General features: G+C 37.4%; 1 protein-coding gene across 7 annotated transcripts in view; it reads left to right on the forward strand.

Moving 5' to 3' along the window:
• Window positions 1-25,261, forward strand: part of FOXP2 (forkhead box P2) — a 545,321-nt gene that overhangs the window by 507,797 nt on the left and 12,263 nt on the right. For all 7 annotated transcript variants that reach the window (XM_060108608.1, XM_060108610.1, XM_060108611.1 and 4 more), the window contains one exon: window positions 7-170. In XM_060108608.1, the coding sequence (XP_059964591.1) occupies window positions 7-170 (164 nt within the window). The remainder of the gene's footprint in view (window positions 1-6; window positions 171-25,261) is intronic.

The raw sequence follows: 25,261 nt of genomic DNA on the forward strand, positions 1-25,261 counted from the left end.
CACTAGGCTGCCTTGGCAGAGAGCAGTTTACCTTTGCTAAGTAACCCTGGACTGATCAATAACACCTCCAGCGGCCTGCTGCAGGCTGTCCACGAAGACCTCAATGGTTCCCTGGATCACATCGACAGCAATGGGAACAGCAGCCCGGGCTGCTCACCTCAGCCGCACATGTAAGTGGGGCTAACAGACTCCAAAAGGGGAAGAACCGATATTCCTATGCTTCTAGTATTTACTAGTCTTCTGAAGTTTTGAATGGTGGATAAGTAAAAAATACAAGTTTAAATGGAGTTAAACTGCACCGTGTTTGTGATACGAAAAAGTGTATCAGAACTGCTTTATATCCTTTTAGATTCTCTCCAGTGTCCTATAATGATTGTGCTAGCAGTTCTCTACAAATTCTTAGTACTACATTACTACTACATTCTCTTGGGAGTATAGCGGTGTCTAAGATGAGTCTCCCTCTTATGGATCATTATCACAGTTTGGTTTGTATGGTCCAATAAGAATATTCATGATGGAACAAGTTGTCATAATTTTTACTACTATACAGGTTTCTAAACCATTTATGAACTGTAGTCAAGATATTTCCCGTTTTTATAAACCGTAAAATGCAAAGTTTAACTGTTAGACACAGTTTACATAGAAGCTGGTAAAGTGTAACTTTTTGCCTGTCTTATAAATCAGTGTAATTACATATTCAACTTTAATTACTGGTGCGTCTGTATTGGCAAGGTTTATATGTTATATTTTATGCAAGACTACGATTCCTATTAATATTTAGCAGCTAACTATATCATTAATTACTCTAAAATCTTTCCCCTACCATCTTTTTAATGGAGCTGAGAGAGTAGATGTATTAAAAATTGATGTATTGTAGATTTCAGAAATGTGTATGACACTTGAAAACATGCCTGGCCTATTCAATAGGCCAAGCATATCAGTTTCTTGTTTACTAAAAAGTATGGGGCCTCCCTGGTGGCGCAGTGGTTGAGAGTCCACCTGCTGATGCAGAGGACGCGGGTTCGTGCCCCGGTCCGGGAAGATCCCACATGCCGTGGAGCGGCTGAGCCCGCGAGCCATGGCCGCTGAGCCTGTGCATCCGGAGCCTGTGCTCCGCAACGGGAGAGGCCACAACAGTGAGAGGCCCGCATACCGCAAAAAAAAAAAAAAAAAAAAAAAGTATGGACCCTGTTAGAACTTAGAGCTCAGGAGGAAAAGTTAGAATCTGAATCCTGAACAATCCATTCAGTTGTTAGAATGAGTTTTAACTTAATGTCCATACTTCTGAGAGTTAAACATCACATACTTCTAATTTCAGGTTATTGAGGTAAGAATAGTACTTCCTCTCATTCTTACATTTTCCTCCCCTATTTTTGTACTAAGTATCTAGTCAGAGGCCTGAAAGCGAAATATGGTCTTTCTAGCAGCTTATTTCCATTTGACCTTTCACCGGATATAATTTTTGTTGATTTTTGAGACATCTCATTCTATTTGACATATTAATGTCTTTAAGACCACGTGCCCAATTGCTTTATAGCACTTTTACTCTATCACCTTTGTGAAAAACACACGGTGAACATTAATATATTTTATCAGGTTCCAAACTATTACTTTTTCAAAATGGAAAAATTTATCTTTTGGAAGTGTCTTTAGATGTGTTAAATAATACAAAAGAAGTGATAAAACTGGAAGTAGAGAGAACATATGGATATATGCTCCTAAGAATAGCGGTGCTCTCACACAAGGCAAGTGAGCAATCCAACAAAAGTTTTTATATCCCTGCTTTATCCTCTCAGCCATGCAGTAGGTAGCTTGAGGCCTTTTACTTTCAGCCATTCTCCTGAGTATGCGGACGCTCGCTCCCTGTATCAGATGCTAAAACAATAAAACTTTAAAGAGCAAACAAGAGTTAGATGCTGTTTTCCCCCTTTAAAAAAGACCAATCTCAGAGAAATGAAAGTATTCGTAATAAAAGTGTTTCAGCTATTAATGCAACTCCTTGTGCTCCTATATGATATATAGGGGTTGTTACGAACGATATATAGAGGGTATGTAGGAAGGTGGTTTTTAAAACATATGTGTCCAGTGATAAGGATATTAAAATAAAAAATGGATGAGTCAATACGATAGTTTATTAAACATTGTGTTTTGGAACCCGAAATAATAATTGGGCTAAATTACAGCATTATTAGATTACTAGTATTTTTTGTTTGGCAATTGCTATTTTTGATTTTTTCATTTTGTTATTTAGTTACACTTTAATTATAAAATACCTCAGAAAAAATAGTGTGTGTAAAACAATATATAAAAATTGTATATTTAATGCCTGATGTAATGCCACTATGGGCTTAGAAAACTAAGATGTTCTTAGTCAATATATCATACATTTTATGCTTATATGAATTAGTGCATGTGAAAAATATTTATGTGTTTTTTCCATAGAGAGATAAAAGGAAAGCTTCCCTCGGCTTATTGGAAATAGATTTCAGAAAAGACAAAAATTGGAGGAAGACCAAATCTTGGTTTTTCCTAAATTATATAAATTATAATCATGTTTAATTATCTTGCAGAATACTGAGTCAACATTCTCTCTTTGAATCTGTTTCTGCTGCTGTCATTAACATTTTGTATGTTGGATGTCAAATGTTATGGATGGAATGTCACTTCAGTATTCTATATCTTCATCTTTATAGAGTTTTAAGATGCTCGGACTTAAAAGGCATTTTATGTACATTATTAGACAAAGGAAAATATTATCTAATTCTCTCCATCAAAATTTGTCTGCATATGGACTTCCCTGGTGGCGCAGTGGTTGAGAGTCCACCTGCCAATGCAGGGGACACGGGTTCGTGCCCCGGTCCGGGAAGGTCCCATGTGCCGCGGAGCGGCTGGGCCCATGAGCCATGGCCGCTGGGCCTGCGCGTCCAGAGCCTGTGCTCCACAACGGGAGAGGCCACAACAGTGAGAGGCCCGCGTACAGACAAAAAAAAAAAAAAAAAAAAAAAAAAAATTTGTCTGCATATAATTGAATGCACTTCAAAGTACTTTTTGAAAATTAAGCAGAAGTGAAATAATTTGTTTACATTTCAGTAGCATAGTCATGTTTCCTGAAATGAAATCATGGTACTGGTCCTTGTTGTCATTGGTTGGGGGAGGGGAGGGAGTAAGTTAAGCTGATGCAACTGTTAGCAAGAGGCAGAGGGGCCTAGTGGTATTAGTATATGAGCTCTGGTGACAGACTCTGGTGGTTCCAATCCCAGATTTAGCACTTACTAGCTGAGTACGATTTATTTGTTTCCTCAGTTTTCTCAGCTGAAAGTGAGGTAAGTCATGATCGTATTCAGAGTTACTGATTTATAATACCTCTTGTAATACCTCATTACTGCTGTAAAGGAGACCATAAACAATATAAAAATATTTTGCATTTTAATACATTTTTTGTAGGCTCTCCATAACTGTATGGTTACTTTCTTTGATAATCAGTCCCTTTGCTTTTCCTCCCACCTCCTCTTATAATTCATGAAGTAAGCAGATCCATAAGAAGTGAAAGAATGTGAGACAGGAATTTATGGTAGGGAGCACCTTACTCAGACTCAATGAGATAAGAGACTTTTGAGATAAGAAGATGTTATGTGAGGTTGGAGGCAACGAACAATCCAAATAGAATAATATCAACCCAGAACAGGAGCTCACGATATGTGCCTGGAGAACATTGCATATGAGGTTTGACAGGAATGTAGAATATATGAAAGGAGACCAGACTGTTGAATGCTTTAAATGTCAAGCTATGGTGTTTGTTTTGATTAGTATGGAACTTACTAATGTTATAAGCTTGGGTTTCACATGACCAGAGATGTGCTTTAGGAAGAGTAATGTGAACATGTACTGAATGAAGCATGCCTGAATGAAACTCAAGTGAGGTAGGATATTCTGGAGTTGGGAGAGACTGGAAACAGAAGATGAGTCCTTGCAGGATGTAGTATCTGACTTAAGTACAACACAGCGAGTGGACAGCAAGGAATCCATACAAACAATGCTGTGAAGAGAAATACAGAACAAGACAATGGATTGAATGCTGGGGACGAAGAGGAAAATTAGGAAAAATCATAGCAACTGTAAAAGCCTGTGAAGAGAAATAGAGGGCACAAGAGGACAGGCTCAAGGGGGAAAACGGTGATGAATTCAGTATTATCCTGCTTGCTGAATCCAAGAACGTAAATGTCCTTAGATTCAGGAAACAACAAAACTGAAACTGTTTCTTCAGTCATTTTATTCAATTCCAGAATAGTAAAATAAAGAAGTATTCCAGAGGTTGATAGAAAAGATGTTTTGAAGCTTTGGAAGAGTAGAATAACTATGGTTTAGTGCTTCTTATAAATTATTTTTAGAGAACAAGAGAGGCCAAATTATCATCCATATTCTTCATTTTGACACTCCATATGTAACACTTCCCTGCACTGTGGCTTTCACTCTTAGAGTGCCCTGAATGAAGGCTTTTGCCAAACTAGTGCATTTATTTTGCCTTAACTCTTTGCCTTTCTTTCCTTTTCCTTTTCATTCTCCTCTCTTACCTAAATTCTACCTTTCCTTAAGGGCCTCATCCTGTTTTTCCAGGAGGCTTTCCCAAGAAATTTTGCAGTCAGGACCTACACTCTGCTCCACATTTCTGAAGAGCTGGCTGCTTATATCATTATCTGGAACTAACGCAGTGTGTGTGTGTGTGTGTGTGTGTGTGTGTGTGTGTTTGTGTTGTCACACACATGTGCGCTTGCACGTGTGCATGCTCATTTTGCAGTTATCTCTGGCTTAATGGCGGGTCGCTTAAGGACAAAGACTATGTTCTAGACATATTATAGTATTTGAAACTCCAAACACATTATACCATACAAAGTAAGCACTCAATAACCATATGATAGTGATTATGAAGAATCAAATGGGAGGTGACAGTTAATGAGAAATGGTTTGACTTCATGAGGTAATCTCTCCAAAAGTACAATCCAGGATTCTCTTAGAACTCTGAAGAAGGGAGAAGAGATTTTTAGGAAGAAGAGATAATGAAATAGAATGCTAGCTAAGAGATCTTTCTAAATATTGGCAGAGTGTGTTTGAGAACTTTTATTTTTAATTTTAATTATTTAGTTAATATGTATTTTCTAATTGTCCAAAGTTATGTCAATAGCAAGTGACAGGCCTTCACTGCATTCGTGATTATCCTCCCAGAACTTGTTAAATTTTATTTATCTTATTGAAGGTGAAATGAAAAAAAAATTATTGTGATTAATACAGTATTAATCAGATGTATGTTCAAGAGGATTTTAGCAGAAAGTAGGACAGGTTAAAATCAGGTGGAATAATACAGATTTTACCTAATAATTTTTTGAAATTGTTTTGACTCTTTTCGATCAAGTAGATTTCTAAAATTTATTTTCTGCTGCTGTTATAAGAGATCTAGACCCATCAAAGTCTGAACAAATGTAAAGAATACTTCCTGGAGTTCCGGGTAAGATGGTGGAAGAGTAAGACGCGGAGATCACCTTCCTCCCCACAGATACACCAGAAATACAGCTACACGTGGAACAACTCCTACAGAACACCTACTGAACGCTGGCAGAAGACCCCAGACCTCCCAAAAGGCAAGAAGCTCCCCACATACCTGGGTAGGGCAAAGCGGAGAGATTCCCGCACAGAGGAGCGGTGCCGAGCGGCACTCACCAGCCCGAGAGGCTTGTCTGCTCCCCCGCCGGGGCGGGCGGCGCTGGAGCTGAGGCTCGGGCTTCGGTCAGAGCGCAGCGAGAGGACTGGGGCTGGCGGCGAGAACTCAGCCTGAAGGGGGCTAATGTGCCACAGCTAGCCGGGAGGGAGTCCGGGAAAACTCTGGAGCTGCCGAAGAGGCAGGAGACTTTTTCTTCCCTCTTGGTTTCCTGGTGCGCGAGGAGAGGGGATTAAGAGCGCCGCGTAAAGGAGCTCCAGAGACGGGCGCGAGTCGCGGCTGAAAGCGCGGAGCCCAGAGACGGGCGTGGGACGCTGGGGCTGCTGCTGCCGCCGCCAAGAAGCCTGTGTGCAAGCGCAGGTCACTGTCCACACCGCCCTTCCGGGAGCCTGTGCAGCCTGCCACTGCCGGGGTCCCGGGATCCAGGGGCGGCTTCCCTGAGAGAACGCACGGCGCGCCTCGGGCTGGTGCAACGTCACGCCGACCTCTGCCGCTGCAGGCTCGCCCCGCACTCCATGCCCCTCCCTCCCGCCGGGCCTGAGTGAGCCAGAGCCCCCGAAGAGGCTGCTCCTTTAACCCTGTCCTGTCTGAGCGAAGAACAGACGCCCTCCGGCGACCTACACGCAGAGGCGGGGCCAAATCCAAAGCTGAGACCCAGGAGCTGTGAGAACAAAGAAGAGAAAGGGAAACCTCTCCCAGCAGCCTCAGAAGCAGCGGATTAAAGCTCCACAATCAACTTGATGTACCCTGCATCTGTGGAATACATGAATAGACAACAAATCATCCCAAATTGAGGAGCCAGGAGTCAGTGCTGTGCCTCTGAGGTGGGAGAGCAAACTTCAGGACACAGGTCCACAAGAGACCTCCCAGCTCCACATAATATCAAACGGCGAAAATCTTCCAGAGATCTCCATCTCAACACCAGCAACCAAGTTCACTCAACGACCAGCAAGCTACAGTGCTGGACACCCTATGCCAAACAACTAGCAAGACAGGAACACAACGCCACCCATTAGCAGAGAGGTGGCCTAAAATCATAAAAAGTCCGCAGACACCCCAAAACACACCACCAGACGTGGACCTGCCCACCAGAAAGACAAGATCCAGCCTCATCCACCAGAACACAGGCAGTAGTCCCCTCCACCAAGAAGCCTACACAACCCACTAAACCAACCTTAGCCACTGGGGACAGACACCAAAAACAACGGGAACTACGAACCTGCAGCCTGCAAAAAGGAGACCCCAAACACAGTAATATAAGCAAAATGAGAAGACAGAAAAACACACAGCAGGAGAAGGAGCAAGATAAAAACCCACCAGACCTAACAAATGAAGAGGTAATAGGCAGTCTACCTGAAAAAGAATTCAGAATAATGATGGTAAAGATGATCCAAAATCTTGGAAATAGAATAGACAAAATGCAAGAAACAGTTAACAAGGACCTAGAAGAACTAAAGATGAATCAAGCATCGATTAAAAACACAATAAATGAAATAAAAAATACTCTAGATGGGATCAATAGCAGAATAACTGAGGCAGAAGAACGGATAAGTGAGGTGGAAGATAAAATAGTGGAAATAACTGCTGCACAGCAAAATAAAGAAAAAAGAATGAAAAGAACAGAGGACAGTCTCAGAGACCTCTGGGACAACATTAAACGCACCAACATTCGAATTATAGGGGTTCCAGAAGAAGAAGAGAAAAAGAAAGGGACTGAGAAAATATTTGAAGAGATTATAGTTGAAAACTTCCCTAATATGGGAAAGGAAATAGTTAACCAAGTCCAGGAGGCACAGAGAGTCCCATACAGAATAAATCCAAGGAGAAATACACCAAGACACATATTAATCAAACTGTCAAAAATTAAACACAAAGAAATCATATTAAAAGCAGCAAGGCGGGCCTCCCTGGTGGCGCAAGTGGTTGAGAGTCCGCCTGCCGATGCAGGGGATACGGGTTCGTGCCCCGGTCTGGGAGGATCCCATATGCCGCGGAGCGGCTGGGCCCGTGAGCCATGGCCGCTGAGCCTGCGCGTCCGGAGCCTGCGCGTCCGGAGCCTGTGCTCCGCGACGGGGGAGGCCACAACAGTGAGAGGCCCGCATACCGAAAAAAAAAAAAAAAAAAAAAAAAAAAAAAAAAAGCAGCAAGGCAAAAACAACAAATAACACACAAGGGAATCCCCATCAGGATAACAGCTGATCTCTCAGCAGAAACTCTACAAGCCAGAAGGGAGTGGCAGGACATACTTAAAGTGATGAAGGAGAAAAACCTGCAACCAAGATTACTCTACCCAGCAAGGATCTCATTCAGATTTGATGGAGAAATTAAAACGTTTACAGACAAGCAAAAGCTGAGAGAATTCAGCACCACCAAACCAGCTTTACAACAAATGCTAAAGGAACTTCTCTAGGCAAGAAACACAACAGAAGGAAAAGAACTACAATAACGAACCCAAAACAATTAAGAAAATGGGAATAGGAACATACATATCAATAATTACCTTAAATGTAAATGGACTAAATGCTCCCACCAAAAGACACAGACTGGCTGAATGGATACAAAAACAAGACCCATATATATGCTGTCTACAAGAGACCCACTTCAGACCTAGAGACACATACAGACTGAAAGTAAGGGGATGGAAAAAGATATTCCATGCAAATGGAAACCAAAAGAAAGCTGGAGTAGCAATTCTCATATCAGACAAAATAGACTTTAAAATAAAGACTACTAGAAGAGACAAAGAAGGACACTACATAATGATCAAGGGATTGATCCAAGAAGAAGATATAACAATTGTAAATATTTATGCACCAAACATAGGAGCACCTCAATACATAAGGGAAATATTAACAGCCATAAAAAGAGAAATCGACAGTAACACAATCATAGTAGGGGACTTTAACACCCCACTTTCACCGATGGACAGGTCATCCAAAATGAAAATAAATAAGGAAACACAAGCTTTAAATGATACATTAAACAAGATGGACTTAATTGATATTTATAGGACATTCCATCCAAAAACAACAGAATACACATTTTTCTCAAGTGCTCATGGAACATTCTCCAGGATAGATCATATCTTGGGTCACAAATCAAGCCTTGGTAAATTTAAGAAAATTGAAATTGTATCAAGTATCTTTTCCGACCACAATGCTATGAGACTAGATATCAATTACAGGAAAAGAGCTGTAAAACATACAAACACATGGAGGCTAAACAATACACTACTTAATAACGAAGTGATCACTGAAGAAATCAAAGAGGAAATTAAAAAATACCTAGAAACAAATGACAATGGAGACACGACGACCCAAAACCTATGGGATGCAGCAAAAGCAGTTCTAAGAGGGAAGTTTATGGCAATACAATCCCACCTTAAGAAACAGGAAACATCTCGAATAAACAACCTAACCTTGCACCTAAAGCAATTAGAGAAAGAAGAACAAAAACATCCCAAAGTTAGCAGAAGGAAAGAAATCATAAAAATCAGATCAGAAATAAATGAAAAAGAAATGAAGGAAACGATAGCAAAGATCAATAAAACTAAAAGCTGGTTCTTTGAGAAGATAAACAAAATTGATAAACCATTAGCCAGACTCATCAAGAAAAAAAGGGAGAAGACTCAAATCAATAGAATTAGAAATGAAAAAGGAGAAGTAACAACTGACACTGCAGAAATACAAAAGATCATGAGAGATTACTATAAGCAACTCTATGCCAATAAAATGGACAACCTGGAAGAAATGGACAAATTCTTAGAAATGCACAACCTGCCAAGACTGAATCAGGAAGAAATAGAAAATATGAATAGACCAATCACAAGCACTGAAATTGAAACTGTGATAAAAAATCTTCCGACAAACAAAAGCCCAGAACCAGATGGCTTCACAGGGGAATTCTATCAAGCATTTAGAGAAGAGCTAACACCTATCCTTCTGAAACTCTTCCAAAATATAGCAGAGGGAGGAACACTCCCAAACTCATTCTATGAGGCCACCATCACCTTGATACCAAAACCAGACAAGGATGTCACAAAGAAAGAAAACTACTGGCCAATATCACTGATGAACATAGATGCAAAAATCCTCAACAAAATACTAGCAAACAGAATCCAACAGCACATTAAAAGGATCATACACCAGGATCAAGTGGGGTTTATTCCAGGAATGCAAGGATTCTTCAATATACGCAAATCAATCAACGTGATACACCATATTAACAAACTGAAGGAGAAAAACCATATGATCATCTCAATAGATGCAGAGAAAGCTTTTGACAAAATTCAACACCCATTTATGATAAAAACCCTGCAGAAAGTAGGCATAGAGGGAACTTTCCTCAACATAATAAAGGCCATATATGACAAACCCACAGCCATCATCGTCCTCAATGGTGAAAAACTGAAACCATTTCCACTAAGATCAGGAACAAGACAAGGTTGCCCACTCTCACCACTCTTATTCAACATAGTTTTGGAAGTTTTAGCCACAGCAATCAGAGAAGAAAAGGAAATAAAAGGAATCCAAATGGGAAAAGAAGAAGTAAAGCTGTCACTGTTTGCAGATGACATGATACTATACATAGAGAATCCTAAAGATGCTACCAGAAAACTACTAGAGCTAATCAATGAATTTGGTAAAGTTGCAGGATACAAAATTAATGCACAGAAATCTCTGGCATTCCTATATACTAATGATGAAAAATCTGAAAGTGAAATCAAGGAAACACTCCCATTTACCATTGCAACAAAAAGAATAAAATATCTAGGAATAAACCTACCTAAGGAGACAAAAGACCTGTATGCAGAAAATTATAAGACACTGATGAAAGAAATTAAAGATGATACAAATAGATGGAGAGATGTACCATGTTCTTGGATTGGAAGAATCAACATTGTGAAAATGACTCTACTACCCAAAGCAATCTACAGATTCAATGCAATCCCTATCAAACTACCAACGGCATTTTTCACAGAACTAGAACAAAAAATTTCACAATTTGTATGGAAACACAAAAGACCCCGAATAGCCAAAGCAATCTTGAGAACGAAAAATGGAGCTGGAGGAATCAGGCTCCCTGACTTCAGACTATACTACAAAGCTACAGTAATCAAGACAGTATGGTACTGGCACAAAAACAGAAAGATAGATCAATGGAACAGGATAGAAAGCCCAGAGATAAACCCACGGACATATGGTCACCTTATCTTTGATAAAGGAGGCAGGAATGTACAGTGGAGAAAGGACAGTCTCTTCAATAAGTGGTGCTGGGAAAACTGGACAGGGACATGTAAAAGTATGAGATTAGATCACTCCCTAACACCATACACAAAAATAAGCTCAAAATGGATTAAAGATCTAAATGTAAGGCCAGACACTATCAAACTCCTAGAGGAAAACATAGGCAGAACACTCTATGACATAAATCACAGCAAGATCTTTTTTGACCCACCTCCTAGAGAAATGGAAATAAAGACAAAAATAAACACATGGGACCTAATGAAACTTCAAAGCTTTTGCACAGCAAAGGAAACCATAAACAAGACGAAAAGACAACCCTCAGAATGGGAGAAAATATTTGCAAATGAAGCAACTGACAAAGGATTAATCTCCAAAATTTATAAGCAGCTCATGCAGCTCAATAGCAAAAAAACAAACAACCCAATCCAAAAATGGGCAGAAGACCTAAATAGACATTTCTCCACAGAAGATATACAGACTGCCAACAAACACATGAAAGGATGCTCAACATCTTTACTCATTAGAGAAATGCAAATCAAAACTACAATGAGATATCATCTCACACCAGTCAGAATGGCCATCATCAAAAAATCTAGAAACAATAAATGCTGGAGAGGGTGTGGAAAAAAGGGAACAGTCTTCCACTGCTGGTGGGAATGTGAATTGGTACAGCCACTATGGAGAACGGTATGGAGGTTCCTTAAAAAACTACAAATAGAACTACCATATGACCCAGCAATCCCACTACTGGACATATACCCTGAGAAAACCATAATTCAAAAAGAGACATGTACCAAAATGTTCATAGCAGCCCTATTTACAATAGCCCGGAGATGGAAACAACCTAAGTGTCCATCATCGGATGAATGGATAAAGAAGATGTGGCACATATATACAATGGAATATTACTCAGCCATAAAAAGAAATGAAATTGAGCTATTTGTAATGAGGTGGATGGACCTAGAGTCTGTCATACAGAGTGAAGTAAGTCAGAAAGAGAAAGACAAATACTGTATGCTGACACATATATATGGAATTTAAGAAAAAAAATGTCATGAAGAACATAGGGGTAAGACAGGAATAAAGACACAGACCTACTAGAGCATGGACTTGAGGATATGGGGAGGGGGAAGGGTAAGCTGTGACAAAGTGAAAGAGCGGCATGGACATATATACACTACCAAACGTAAGGTAGATAGCTAGTGGGAAGCAGCCGCATAGCACAGGGAGATCAGCTCGGTGCTTTGTGACCACCTAGAGGGGTGTGTAGGGAGGGTGGGAGGGAGACGCAAAAGGGAGGGGATATGGGAACATATGTATATGTATAACTGATTAAATTTGTAAAATAAAAAAAAAAGAATACTTCCTGTAAGAGTCTAAGTATCATTACAATTTATAATACTCTTCCCTTCTGCACCTCAGTGCCAATATTCCCTGATTACCTGACTTTTCGGAGTTTTATAGATTATGTAGATTCCTATTTTATACTGGTGTTTGCCTCTTATAAAAACTACCTGAAGAGTTAGGATTGATGCTATGTTCAGGTGGAAATAATTTGAACTTACTTTCTTCTCCCATGTGTTAGACTTAAGTGAATGAAAAGAGAAGAAAACATTTGGAGAAGACCTGGAAGGTGAACTCACACTGGTAGAATCAGTCCATTTCCTGTCTCCTTCCAAACCTGAGGCAAAAAGAGAAATTTAATGATGTACCCGCCATATTTAGTTCAAATCAGTTGTTTCTTTTTTATTAAGCAGTTGTTTCTCCTCACTCTCAGTAAGTTGGCTCAGGTTTGCCTTTTCTTTCTCTTATGAAAATGTTAAATGAGGTTCCCATTTTTATATTTTCAAATTTTGTTTCTAGAGATCAAAACGAATGTTCTTCCTGAGCGGGTTTTGTATGGAGGGCTCCACGCACAAAGCCTTCCATTGTCATGCCGTTCGTTCCCCTTTCTGATTATTAGAGTCTCCTACTGTTGAGTTTTCAGATCATTTCTTACGTGTCATTCCTGAATCCTCTTAGCCTCTGTGCCATTTCAAAGTTCTACTTGCTAATATTCTATATTAGTTGCAAGTGATTATTTTTTCTGCCTCTTATTAAAGCAAATGTTTGAAGTTTGCAAGTTAATGAACTTCTATATAGAATCAGAATGTTAATATGACTCATGTAAGGCTAGAAAATAAATTTGTTGGGTTCTTCGAAGCCAAAACTTTGGGGTAAGGAAATCAAGGTCTGTGGCATCGCACAAAAGGAGTAGTGTAATGTTATTCCAGGACTGCAATTGAGATCACATTAATCTTTTTTATTAACATGTTGAATGCACATTCTACACATGTTAAATGCACATTCTACACGCCCCAGAACTTTCTATGCATTGCATGTCCCAGTCAGTCATCTTTACAACATCCTCTGCTTCTTGAGAACCTCAGTTCGTTATATCACTCCAATGATAAACTTCAGCCTCTCCTAGCAATAATACTTTGCAACCAAAGACAGCTAAAAGGGACTGCTAGATGCCTGTTTTGTGCAACAGTATTGAAAATCTAATATAAATTGTGAAGTGTCATGAAACATAATGAAAATGTTCAAGTATATAATATTACCTTTCTTCCTTCTATTCTCTGTGGCTGCCTTAAAATTTAAATTGCTGTTTGTAGGCACATGTAGAATTTGCAGACCCTACACCTTTGGTTGGTGATATTTTATATAAAATCCCTACAGATCTTAGATCTTTCTGTGGACAAAAGCATTTGAAATTGGAGTGGCTCTGTATATCAGAGGAAAGTAGTTGAAAGTGACTGACAACTTGAACAAGTGGAATGCTCATTGTTTTCATGCCTGTTAAGCCTTCACTATTTTTTGCTGATATTTTGGATCATTAAGTTGCATTAAGGAGAGATCTAAACATAAAAGCATATTTTTGCTTTACATGTCTTCACAGATTTTTTAATTCACAATTTTTCATTTAACTTTAATTTTTTTTCCCTAACATTTCTGGGCCTCATAATTTTCATTCTGATTTAATTCTATTTTTATTTAATCTCCAAACTTTTTTATTAACTTTGCTAGTTAGCTTTGAGATCTCTTTCCAAAGTGATGGTACAGAACTTATGACTATGCCAGCTCTTTATTATCTCATCTTTTTTTTTAAGTGCTACAAGTATGGATGGCTCAGTAGCCGCTGTTCTTTTTTACATTATTCCAGTCCCCGTATGTGGCACTTACAGCTCATTCTAGTGCCTCCTAATAAAAAAGATCCTCCCAGAGATACAGTGCCTTCAGCTAAAAAGTGCTGTATCCCCACCGTGCCAATAGTGGAAATTTGTGGGTTCCTGTAGGGTTTTAAAGGATTTTTATAGAACTATACAGATGGTATTTAAGTTTTGTGTTATGAATGCCCGCAATTTAGGCAAAGGGTGTCAGAAAACTTTTAGGTGACAGTATTGTAGCCTACTGCTTCTGTTTCATATCTAAAGAAGATACTTTGTTAGACGGTACATCTTCCTTTGCACTAACACTTTTTGAGCCTTAGAAATGTTCTTTCACTGAGGGTCAAAAAGTAATTGACTGAATTGTTTAAAAATGAATATTGTTATTCAGTATTTTTTCCTTCTAGTACCAGGAGAAAATACCATAGTACCATGTATACCCATATGGTATTTTAACTTCAGCTTTTGACATAGGGCTTAGAGGAGTGGATGTCTATTTGGCGATATGGGTATTTTATGACTAAAGATATTTATTATGTAAAGTTGACGATCACTTCAGAATATTACTTAATGTGAAGATACTTTACATAAGAAATTTTATTTTAATATGTATTAAAATATGCATTTTGACTACTTTGGGAGAATTTTAAATTGACCTTTCAAATAAGTACAACAATGTATTTAAAAACTTTGACACCAGTAAACACAGTTTAAAACTTGATCTCAGGGTTCCTACATTCCATAAGTAATTTCTATCATTAGGATAGAATTAAACAATTTATATAAGCAACAGATGACCAAGTAATTTCACATAACTAGTGGAAACTGACATTCTTCAGTTTGCTCAACATTATCTTAATCTTTGAGCACTGAAAATGGTAGAACATCAGCAAGACATTTAAAAGGCAGGAGCAGAAGTAATCATTGGTCACATAATGTTATCTAACTCTTGATAAATTTACCATTTGCAACACTAAATCTCAGGTCCCTTTTGTTAATTAGCAGGTCAGAGAAAGACATAATCCACTAGATTTAGAATAAAAGATATTGTTTTTACTCCTTATTCCATTCTCGTGCTAAGAACTAACAGAGCATAGCTAAGCACAGTTCAGGAGGAAACTGAACATTGAGTCAGTCCTACGGTTTAATTTGAACAAAGGAATAGCTCCAGCAGAGCAGCCAGTCCCAGAGATTAGGTAGACCTAATGACACGAACCATATGTAATCCTGGTGAAGAGCCATCTCTGTCAAGATATCCAAGAAACAGCTTCACCAGGAGCGAGCAGTGAATGGGCAGCATCCCATCAGGGCAGCTTGGCAAAGGAAATAGACAACAGTCCAGAAAAGATGGGTGAGCCATGTCAGCGAGGGCTGCCCAGAGCCATACTATAGCCCAACGATAGGACTTTGAGGTCCTGATCTTCAAGGAATCAGAACCCTAATTATCAATGAGAAATAGAGAGAAACAGGAACATATACTTTGTGTACCATATGCCCATCCTGACATTTCTGACTGAAACTTGGTCCAAGGAACAAGGCAAAGACGATTTTTGGATGAATAGTTCAAAGGAGTTTTGGAGCAGCAGCAAAGCTGACTTAATGGCCAAATGTCAAGATGTAATTTACATTTTCTTTTATTTCTCTGACCAGTAGATTAGAAATATAAAAGTCCTTAGATCTATACCTGAATGTTTATTGAAAGCTACCATTTATGAGACACAAAACGGAATGGTACCAATTGTATCTCAATGGGCAACTATTTTGATTCTGAGATTGAGCACAGTATATTTGTACTCATCAATGATCAAAGTAATTACATTATATTTTCATTTTATTACAGCTGTTCTGATCACATCTATTACTTTTATAAATCAAATGGTAAATCTTAAAGAATTTAATTGTGCTGTTTATAATCAGCACTACTATGATCAGCAAAACTATGTGAAATCATTTGGGAGTGAGCCTCCAAATCATGTAAAATCCAGTTTCTTTAAACAATGTTGTATAAATTTGAATAAATTATAATATAATGTTGAAGGTAAGGATAAGAAATCTTAGAGAAATTTCATGTACATATATATGCATGCGATTTATAAAATTAGGTTTCATTAACCTTAATCCACCTTTTTGTTATATTTCTTAGAACTTCTGTTGACTTTAAATGGAACTTTGGAACTCTACCTTGGGGTCAGATCTTTTGGGATGTAGAATAGAATTATAAAATGCATTCTTAAGAATGGCAGTGTATAGCTTAGAAGAGAAAATGTTATTACAATTATCAGAATATAATATTCCTTTGCAATCAAACACTTAAATGGCTGTATTTTCTAGAAAGTAGAATATGGGAGTTACAAAATTTATTAAATATATTAGTATTAAACTTGTATTCTGACTTCAAGATGAAAAATTAAAATTTATTTGGCTGTTTGTCCTTAGCCACAGTGAAAAGGTATGAGAAACTTTGTAGGGCATTTTCTAATTACATTCTGAATAAAGCAAACTAAACAAGGTATATATGGCATGAGGAATCATTTGTTCCCTCCAATTTTTCTATCTTTTAATGGTTGTACATTTCTGAGAGGAGGAATATTTTCCTTTTCATCCAGAAATAAGCAGAATTTTTATCTACTGAACTGGAATAATAGTTCTGGGTACTGTCCTAATGGCAACTATGTGCAAACTCATCCAAATCAAAACGAAGGTCAGTTCGTTCAACATAAGAATGTCTGTGGTAAATGTTAATTTACAAAAGAGAAAACAGTCTTGAAAAACAATAAAATTGGAAAAATATTGAATCATAGTAGTAAAAATCTGTTTTATAATTTCTTAATTGATAAAATAAGAGCTAATTTATCATCTCTAGTTGTCTTTAATTATATGACCTTATTCACTTCTGTAAATGAGAATTAAATATTTCTATAATGTGTGCTTAAATTTAGAATATAAAAATCTAGATTATAGTGAAAGAAATCAGTTATCATTTCAAAAGAAAAAAATCATAAATAGGATTAATTAAATAATTTCTTAATGACTGTATAAATAACTTCAGTTGTTTAATTACTCACATTAGCCTAAGATCATTTCTCATTTTAGAAAGTACTTGCAAAATGTTTTCTTTTAAAAGTAAACTTTTCCATTTAAAACTTTAGTTTCATTTTTTTAGATTATTTCTGTGTTATGTTAAACTAAAATACTTCCTAAATAAAATATTACTCTAAAAGTTACAAATGTTTAATTTAAGAAATGTGAATTGTTTCTCATTTCAACCTGACTTTGTACAAATGGAGATACCTAAACTTGCAGTTTTTATAAATCTACCATTAAATTCCAAATATAATTATATCATTTCCTTGTACATATACTAGAAGGAAATGAGTAAAATTGAATTTCTACAATCTCCATTTTTCATATGCTTTCTAAATGAGCATCAATTATTTTACCAGTTTCCCTGTGAAACTTATTTGGAAAAAAAAATGACTTTTTAAAAATGTTTTATTTGATGTGGTTATAGCTTCCAGGATAGCTACTCAAAAATAACAAACAAAACCAAAAACTGAGCCTCATGAAACTAAATCTTCCATTTTAATAAAGGAGTCTGTGTTTGTATTTTGGAATCCATTTTACATCTCCAAAACAATGATCCTTATGTGGTAAGCATGAAGGTTTTGCCATTGGCAAATTTGAACTGATTGAATAAAAATTTATTCAAACACATATGAAATTACAAAGTGCTAATCATACACTTTGATTTTTAAATGCTTATAGTAGTTATCATTATTCATTCAACGGCTTTGTGCCAAGTACTAAATAGACATTGTAGACAGTTAAAAGGAAGTCTCATCTTCTCTAAGTATTTCCTTTTAATTACAAAATTTTTGATGCTATTTTGTGAGTCAAAACCTATGCAAATCAATGGACAGCCTTAGCCTATAGTGATACTCAGTCTATTCTGATATTTTTTAATGTCATTAATCAACAGTTAAGATATAACAATATATGAGACAAAGAAGAATTTGTATGATTGTAAACATTTTCTTTTAGAGTTAATCAATGTATCCCATGTAGGTTAAAGGTATACAAACTAAATTAAGTAGAAGTATCAAGAAACTTAAAAGTCAAGAACTTTAATAAATTGGTATTGAGTAGGAAATAGATGCGTGGTTTAAGGTCTACACATATTTCAGTATGTTCAATATGTTTCTCAGTGTACTGTATATATAAATTCATTTTACCAGATAAAGATTGCTATATTGGGCCAAATAAAATTATTTTTCATAGTAAAACTGAAGCATGAAGGCCTTAATGCTATTTCTGATAGGTTTTTGACTGTTATCTGGGGAGTAACATTTTTTATATTAATGATCCGCAGTTACTGATAGAAACATGTTATATCCTTCAGTTATGCTAGGGCAATTATTCTTATAGGATTTTTAAGATGTATCATGTATCATATCTCATGTATCATGTTTATTACTCTTTTTCAATAAGTATATGCTATTTAATGTATTTAACTTTTTCTCAAACAACTAGGGTTATCTGAAGAAAGATATAAGGGGGTCTCCTAAAATGAGTAAACCACATAAAAACAATTTTACCTAGTCTTACCTTTAGTCTTGACTTGTAAATGTTTGATTAAATTAACTTTACATTGCCTGAAATTGCCCATATTGTAGAGATGAGCCATTAATTGTAAGTTTTTCTTCACAGCATTTGTTGACTTCTATCATAACATTTAAGACTTAAAATTTTTATCATTAGTATTAAAAAATATTGTATTTATGAAGGGCCCAATCAAATTTACATTGTGCCACTGAATTACTCATAAATGATGATGCTGTATAAGTCTAAGATATTGCTCCCAAATTCCTGTCCAGTTTCATCCTGCAGGTAATCCTCTCTAGGAAGATTGCCCATGCCAAGGCAAAAGAATGATCTATTCTCTTGATGATATCTAAATAAAGAAACACCATTGTGATTCTGTAGTCTAACATCTATTGACTTAAACATGTTTTGAACATCTCAGTTTCAGAGAACTTTATTCATAGTACTTCCTTATTTTAAAGAAAAAATAGGAACAGTTTATAGGATCTTTTACTTAGTCTTAAGGAGAAAATGAAGACAATTTACATTTCTCTAGAGAATATACAGTGTGATCACAATCTAGAAAGGTAAAGTTTTCCATTATAATTTGACTCTGCTATAGGGTGTTGGCAACAATACATTTCTTCTGCCTTTCATTGATGCCTTGGGTACTTATAAATTTCACAACTAAAGGAGCAACACATTTCTTTAGGCAACAAATCAGTCTATTAATGTAGCTAGTCCTCTCTTTGTGTTTTTGGTATATACCATTATGAGGGTGGGCCGTAACACTGAGCAATTAAACTAGAGCATAAAAACCAACTGTTACTTTGCATTTCCTTCTGGTAGAGGCTTGGCAGGTTGAATGGAGCAGAGACGTTTCATTCAGTTAAGTTGAATAAACATTTCTTGAGCACCTATTATGTGCGACATAGTCTGTTGGAAACTGGCAGATGATCTGTTATCTAAAAATAGGTAGAACTCTAATCGAGGGATGGATATGTACAAAGATAAGGAGACAGTCCAAGTAAAGGAAGGAAGAGAGTTATAACCAAATTGCAAATTAAGTGTACACATGCACATGGAGAATCATAAAAGTCTTCATGGAGGAGATAGCTTTGAGTTATGCTTAACATGAAATCAATTTTTAGGTTGAATTTTATGAAACTATTGATATTTGACTGGGTTCTTTTTTGCTTACAGAAATAGCAATCTTAAACTTTTCAACCTAACATTAAGCAGAGATGAGGAAAGAGAAGATAGATACAAAGGATTTGAGGGTATGAGCAAAGGTGACTAAGATATAAAGCATGAATCTCATTCAGAGAACAGATCATTCTTTTGCCTTGGCATGGACAATCTGCCTAGAGAGGAATACCTGTAGAATGAGACTGGACAGGAATTTGGGAATCATAGCTTAGAGTTCATTAATCTCCAAGCTGATGATAGGGTAGGGGCATTAAAAATTCACCAATTATTTGGAGATCCTTAGCAAGACCCTCAAGGGTATATGTTACCTACTTTTAAAAAGACTTACCCTTTTCTTCTTTGCTACTCATCCCTGGATATACTGTATTTTTTCACTTGAAAAAGTGTCCGCACTTTTTTTATGCCATTTTCCCTCAATATTTGGTTTAAAATATATTTTTCTTTAAGATGACATAAGAACTCAGACTGAAAATTAAAAACAAAATTTCCAGAGATCAAGTATCAGCAGCCTTTATGAACATGGACATTGCTTCTGCTAGCAGCTTAATCACAATGAGGACTGTAGAGAAATTTGTTTCAAAATCTTCCCATCTTGAAGATGGCGGAAGAGTAAGACGCGGAGATCACCTTCCTCCCCACAGATACACCAGAAATACAGCTACACGTGCAACAACTCCTACAGAACAACTACTGAATGCTGGCAGAAGACCCCAGACCTCCCAAAAGGCACGCCCCGCACTCCGTGCCCCTCCCTCCCGCCCGGCCTGAGTGAGCCAGATTCCCCGAAGAGGCTGCTCCTTTAACCCTGTCCTGTCTGAGCGAAGAACAGACGCCCTCCGGCGACCTACACGCAGAGGCGGGGCCAAATCCAAAGCTGAGACCCAGGAGCTGTGAGAACAAAGAAGAGAAAGGGAAACCTCTCCCAGCAGCCTCAGAAGCAGCGGATTAAAGCTCCACAATCAACTTTATGTACACTGCATCTGTGGAATACATGAATAGACAACAAATCATCCCAAATTGAGGAGCCAGGAGTCAGTGCTGTGCCTCTGAGGTGGGAGAGCGAACTTCAGGACACTGGTCCACAAGAGACCTCCCAGCTCCACATAATATCAAACGGCGAAAATCTTCCAGAGATCTCCATCTCAACACCAGCACCCAGCTTCACTCAACGACCAGCAAGCTACAGTGCTGGACACCCTATGCCAAACAACTAGCAAGACAGGAACACAACACCACCCATCAGCAGAGAGGCTGCCTCAAATCATAAAAAGTCCGCAAACACCCCAAAACACACCACCAGACGTGGACCTGCCCACCAGAAAGACAAGATCCAGCCTCATCCACCAGAACACAGGCAGTAGTCCCCTTCACCAAGAAGCCTACACAACCCACTAAACCAACCTTAGCCACTGGGGACAGACACCAAAAACAACGGGAACTACGAACCTGCAGCCTGCAAAGAAGAGACCCCAAACACAGTAACATAAGCAAAATGAGAAGACAGAAAAACACACAGCAGGAGAAGGAGCAAGATAAAAACCCACCAGACCTAACAAATGAAGAGGTAATAGGCAGTCTATCTGAAAAAGAATTCAGAATAATGATGGTAAAGATGATCCAAAATCTTGGAAATAGAATAGACAAAATGCAAGAAACAGTTAACAAGGACCTAGAAGAACTAAAGACGAATCAAGCATCGATTAAAAACACAATAAATGAAATAAAAAATACTCTAGATGGGATCAATAGCAGAATAACTGAGGCAGAAGAACGGATAAGTGAGGTGGAAGATAAAATAGTGGAAATAACTGCTGCACAGCAAAATAAAGAAAAAAGAATGAAAAGAACAGAGGACAGTCTCAGAGACCTCTGGGACAACATTAAATGCACCAACATTCGAATTATAGGGGTTCCAGAAGAAGAAGAGAAAAAGAAAGGGACTGAGAAAATATTTGAAGAGATTATAGTTGAAAACTTCCCTAATATGGGAAAGGAAATAGTTAATCAAGTCCAGGAGGCACAGAGAGTCCCATACAGAATAAATCCAAGGAGAAATACACCAAGACACATATTAATCAAACTGTCAAAAATTAAACACAAAGAAATCATATTAAAAGCAGCAAGGCAAAAACAACAAATAACACACAAGGGAATCCCCATCAGGATAACAGCTGATCTCTCAGCAGAAACTCTACAAGCCAGAAGGGAGTGGCAGGACATACTTAAAGTGATGAAGGAGAAAAACCTGCAACCAAGATTACTCTACCCAGCAAGGATCTCATTCAGATTTGATGGAGAAATTAAAACCTTTACAGACAAGCAAAAGCTGAGAGAGTTCAGCACCACCAAACCAGCTTTACAACAAATGCTAAAGGAACTTCTCTAGGCAAGAAACACAACAGAAGGAAAAGAACTACAATAACGAACCCAAAACAATTAAGAAAATGGGAATAGGAACATACATATCAATAATTACCTTAAATGTAAATGGACTAAATGCTCCCACCAAAAGACACAGACTGGCTGAATGGATACAAAAACAAGACCCATATATATGCTGTCTACAAGAGACCCACTTCAGACCTAGAGATACATACAGACTGAAAGTAAGGGGATGGAAAAAGATATTCCATGCAAATGGAAACCAAAAGAAAGCTGGAGTAGCAATTCTCATATCAGACAAAATAGACTTTAAAATAAAGACTACTAGAAGAGACAAAGAAGGACACTACATAATGATCAAGGGATCAATCCAAGAAGAAGATATAACAATTGTAAATATTTATGCACCAAACATAGGAGCACCTCAATACATAAGGGAAATATTAACAGCCATAAAAGGAGAAATCGACAGTAACACAATCATAGTAGGGGACTTTAACACCCCACTTTCACCAATGGACAGGTCATCCAAAATGAAAATAAATAAGGAAACACAAGCTTTAAATGATACATTAAACAAGATGGACTTAATTGATATTTATAGGACATTCCATCCAAAAACAACAGAATACACATTTTTCTCAAGTGCTCATGGAACATTCTCCAGGATAGATCATATCTTGGGTCACAAATCAAGCCTTGGTAAATTTAAGAAAATTGAAATTGTATCAAGTATCTTTTCCGACCACAATGCTATGAGACTAGATATCAATTACAGGAAAAAAGCTGTAAAACATACAAACACATGGAGGCTAAACAATACACTACTTAATAACGAAGTGATCACTGAAGAAATCAAAGAGGAAATTAAAAAATACCTAGAAACAAATGACAATGGAGACACGACGACCCAAAACCTATGGGATGCAGCAAAAGCAGTTCTAAGAGGGAAGTTTATGGCAATACAATCACACCTTAAGAAACAGGAAATATCTCGAATAAACAACCTAACCTTGCACCTAAAGCAATTAGAGAAAGAAGAACAAAAACATCCCAAAGTTAGCAGAAGGAAAGAAATCATAAAAATCAGATCAGAAATAAATGAAAAAGAAATGAAGGAAACGATAGCAAAGATCAATAAAACTAAAAGCTGGTTCTTTGAGAAGATAAACAAAATTGATAAACCATTAGCCAGACTCATTAAGAAAAAAAGGGAGAAGACTCAAATCAATAGAATTAGAAATGAAAAAGGAGAAGTAACAACTGACACTGCAGAAATACAAAAGATCATGAGAGATTACTATAAGCAACTCTATGCCAATAAAATGGACAACCTGGAAGAAATGGACAAATTCTTAGAAATGCACAACCTGCCAAGACTGACTCAGGAAGAAATAGAAAATATGAATAGACCAATCACAAGCACTGAAATTGAAACTGTGATTAAAAATCTTCCAACAAACAAAAGCCCAGGACCAGATGGCTTCACAGGCGAATTCTATCAAGCATTTAGAGAAGAGCTAACACCTATCCTTCTCAAACTCTTCCAAAATATAGCAGAGGGAGGAACACTCCCAAACTCATTCTACGAGGCCACCATCACCTTGATACCAAAACCAGACAAGGATGTCACAAAGAAAGAAAACTACAGGCCAATATCACTGATGAACATAGATGCAAAAATCCTCAACAAACTACTAGCAAACAGAATCCAACAGCACATTAAGAGGATCATACACCATGATCAAGTGGGGTTTATTCCAGGAATGCAAGGATTCTTCAATATACGCAAATCAATCAATGTGATACACCATATTAACAAGTTGAAGGAGAAAAACCATATGATCATCTCAATAGATGCAGAGAAAGCTTTTGACAAAATTCAACACCCATTTATGATAAAAACCCTGCAGAAAGTAGGCATAGAGGGAACTTTCCTCAACATAATAAAGGCCATATATGACAAACCCACAGCCAGCATCGTCCTCAATGGTGAAAAACTGAAACCATTTCCACTAAGATCAGGAACAAGACAAGGTTGCCCACTCTCACCACTCTTATTCAACATAGTTTTGGAAGTTTTAGCCACAGCAATCAGAGAAGAAAAGGAAATAAAAGGAATCCAAATGGGAAAAGAAGAAGTAAAGCTGTCACTGTTTGCAGATGACATGATACTATACATAGAGAATCCTAAAGATGCTACCAGAAAACTACTAGAGCTAATCAATGAATTTGGTAAAGTTGCAGGATACAAAATTAATGCACAGAAATCTCTGGCATTCCTATATACTAATGATGTAAAATCTGAAAGTGAAATCAAGGAAACACTCCCATTTACCATTGCAACAAAAAGAATAAAATATCTAGGAATAAACCTACCTAAGGAGACAAAAGACCTGTATGCAGAAAATTATAAGACACTGATGAAAGAAATTAAAGATGATACAAATAGATGGAGAGATGTACCATGTTCTTGGATTGGAAGAATCAACATTGTGAAAATGACTCTACTACCCAAAGCAATCTACAGATTCAATGCAATACCTATCAAACTACCAATGGCATTTTTCACAGAACTAGAACAAAAAATTTCACAATTTGTATGGAAACACAAAAGACCCCGAATAGCCAAAACAATCTTGAGAACGAAAAATGGAGCTGGAGGAATCAGGCTCCCTGACTTCAGACTATACTACAAAGCTACAGTAATCAAGACAGTATGGTACTGGCACAAAAACAGAAAGATAGATCAATGGAACAGGATAGAAAGCCCAGAGATAAACCCACGGACATATGGTCACCTTATCTTTGATAAAGGAGGCAGGAATGTACAGTGGAGAAAGGACAGTCTCTTCAATAAGTGGTGCTGGGAAAACTGGACAGGGACATGTAAAAGTATGAGATTAGATCACTCCCTAACACCA

Source organism: Mesoplodon densirostris, chromosome 9, assembly GCF_025265405.1.
Source record: "Mesoplodon densirostris isolate mMesDen1 chromosome 9, mMesDen1 primary haplotype, whole genome shotgun sequence".
Taxonomy (NCBI): domain Eukaryota; kingdom Metazoa; phylum Chordata; class Mammalia; order Artiodactyla; family Ziphiidae; genus Mesoplodon; species Mesoplodon densirostris.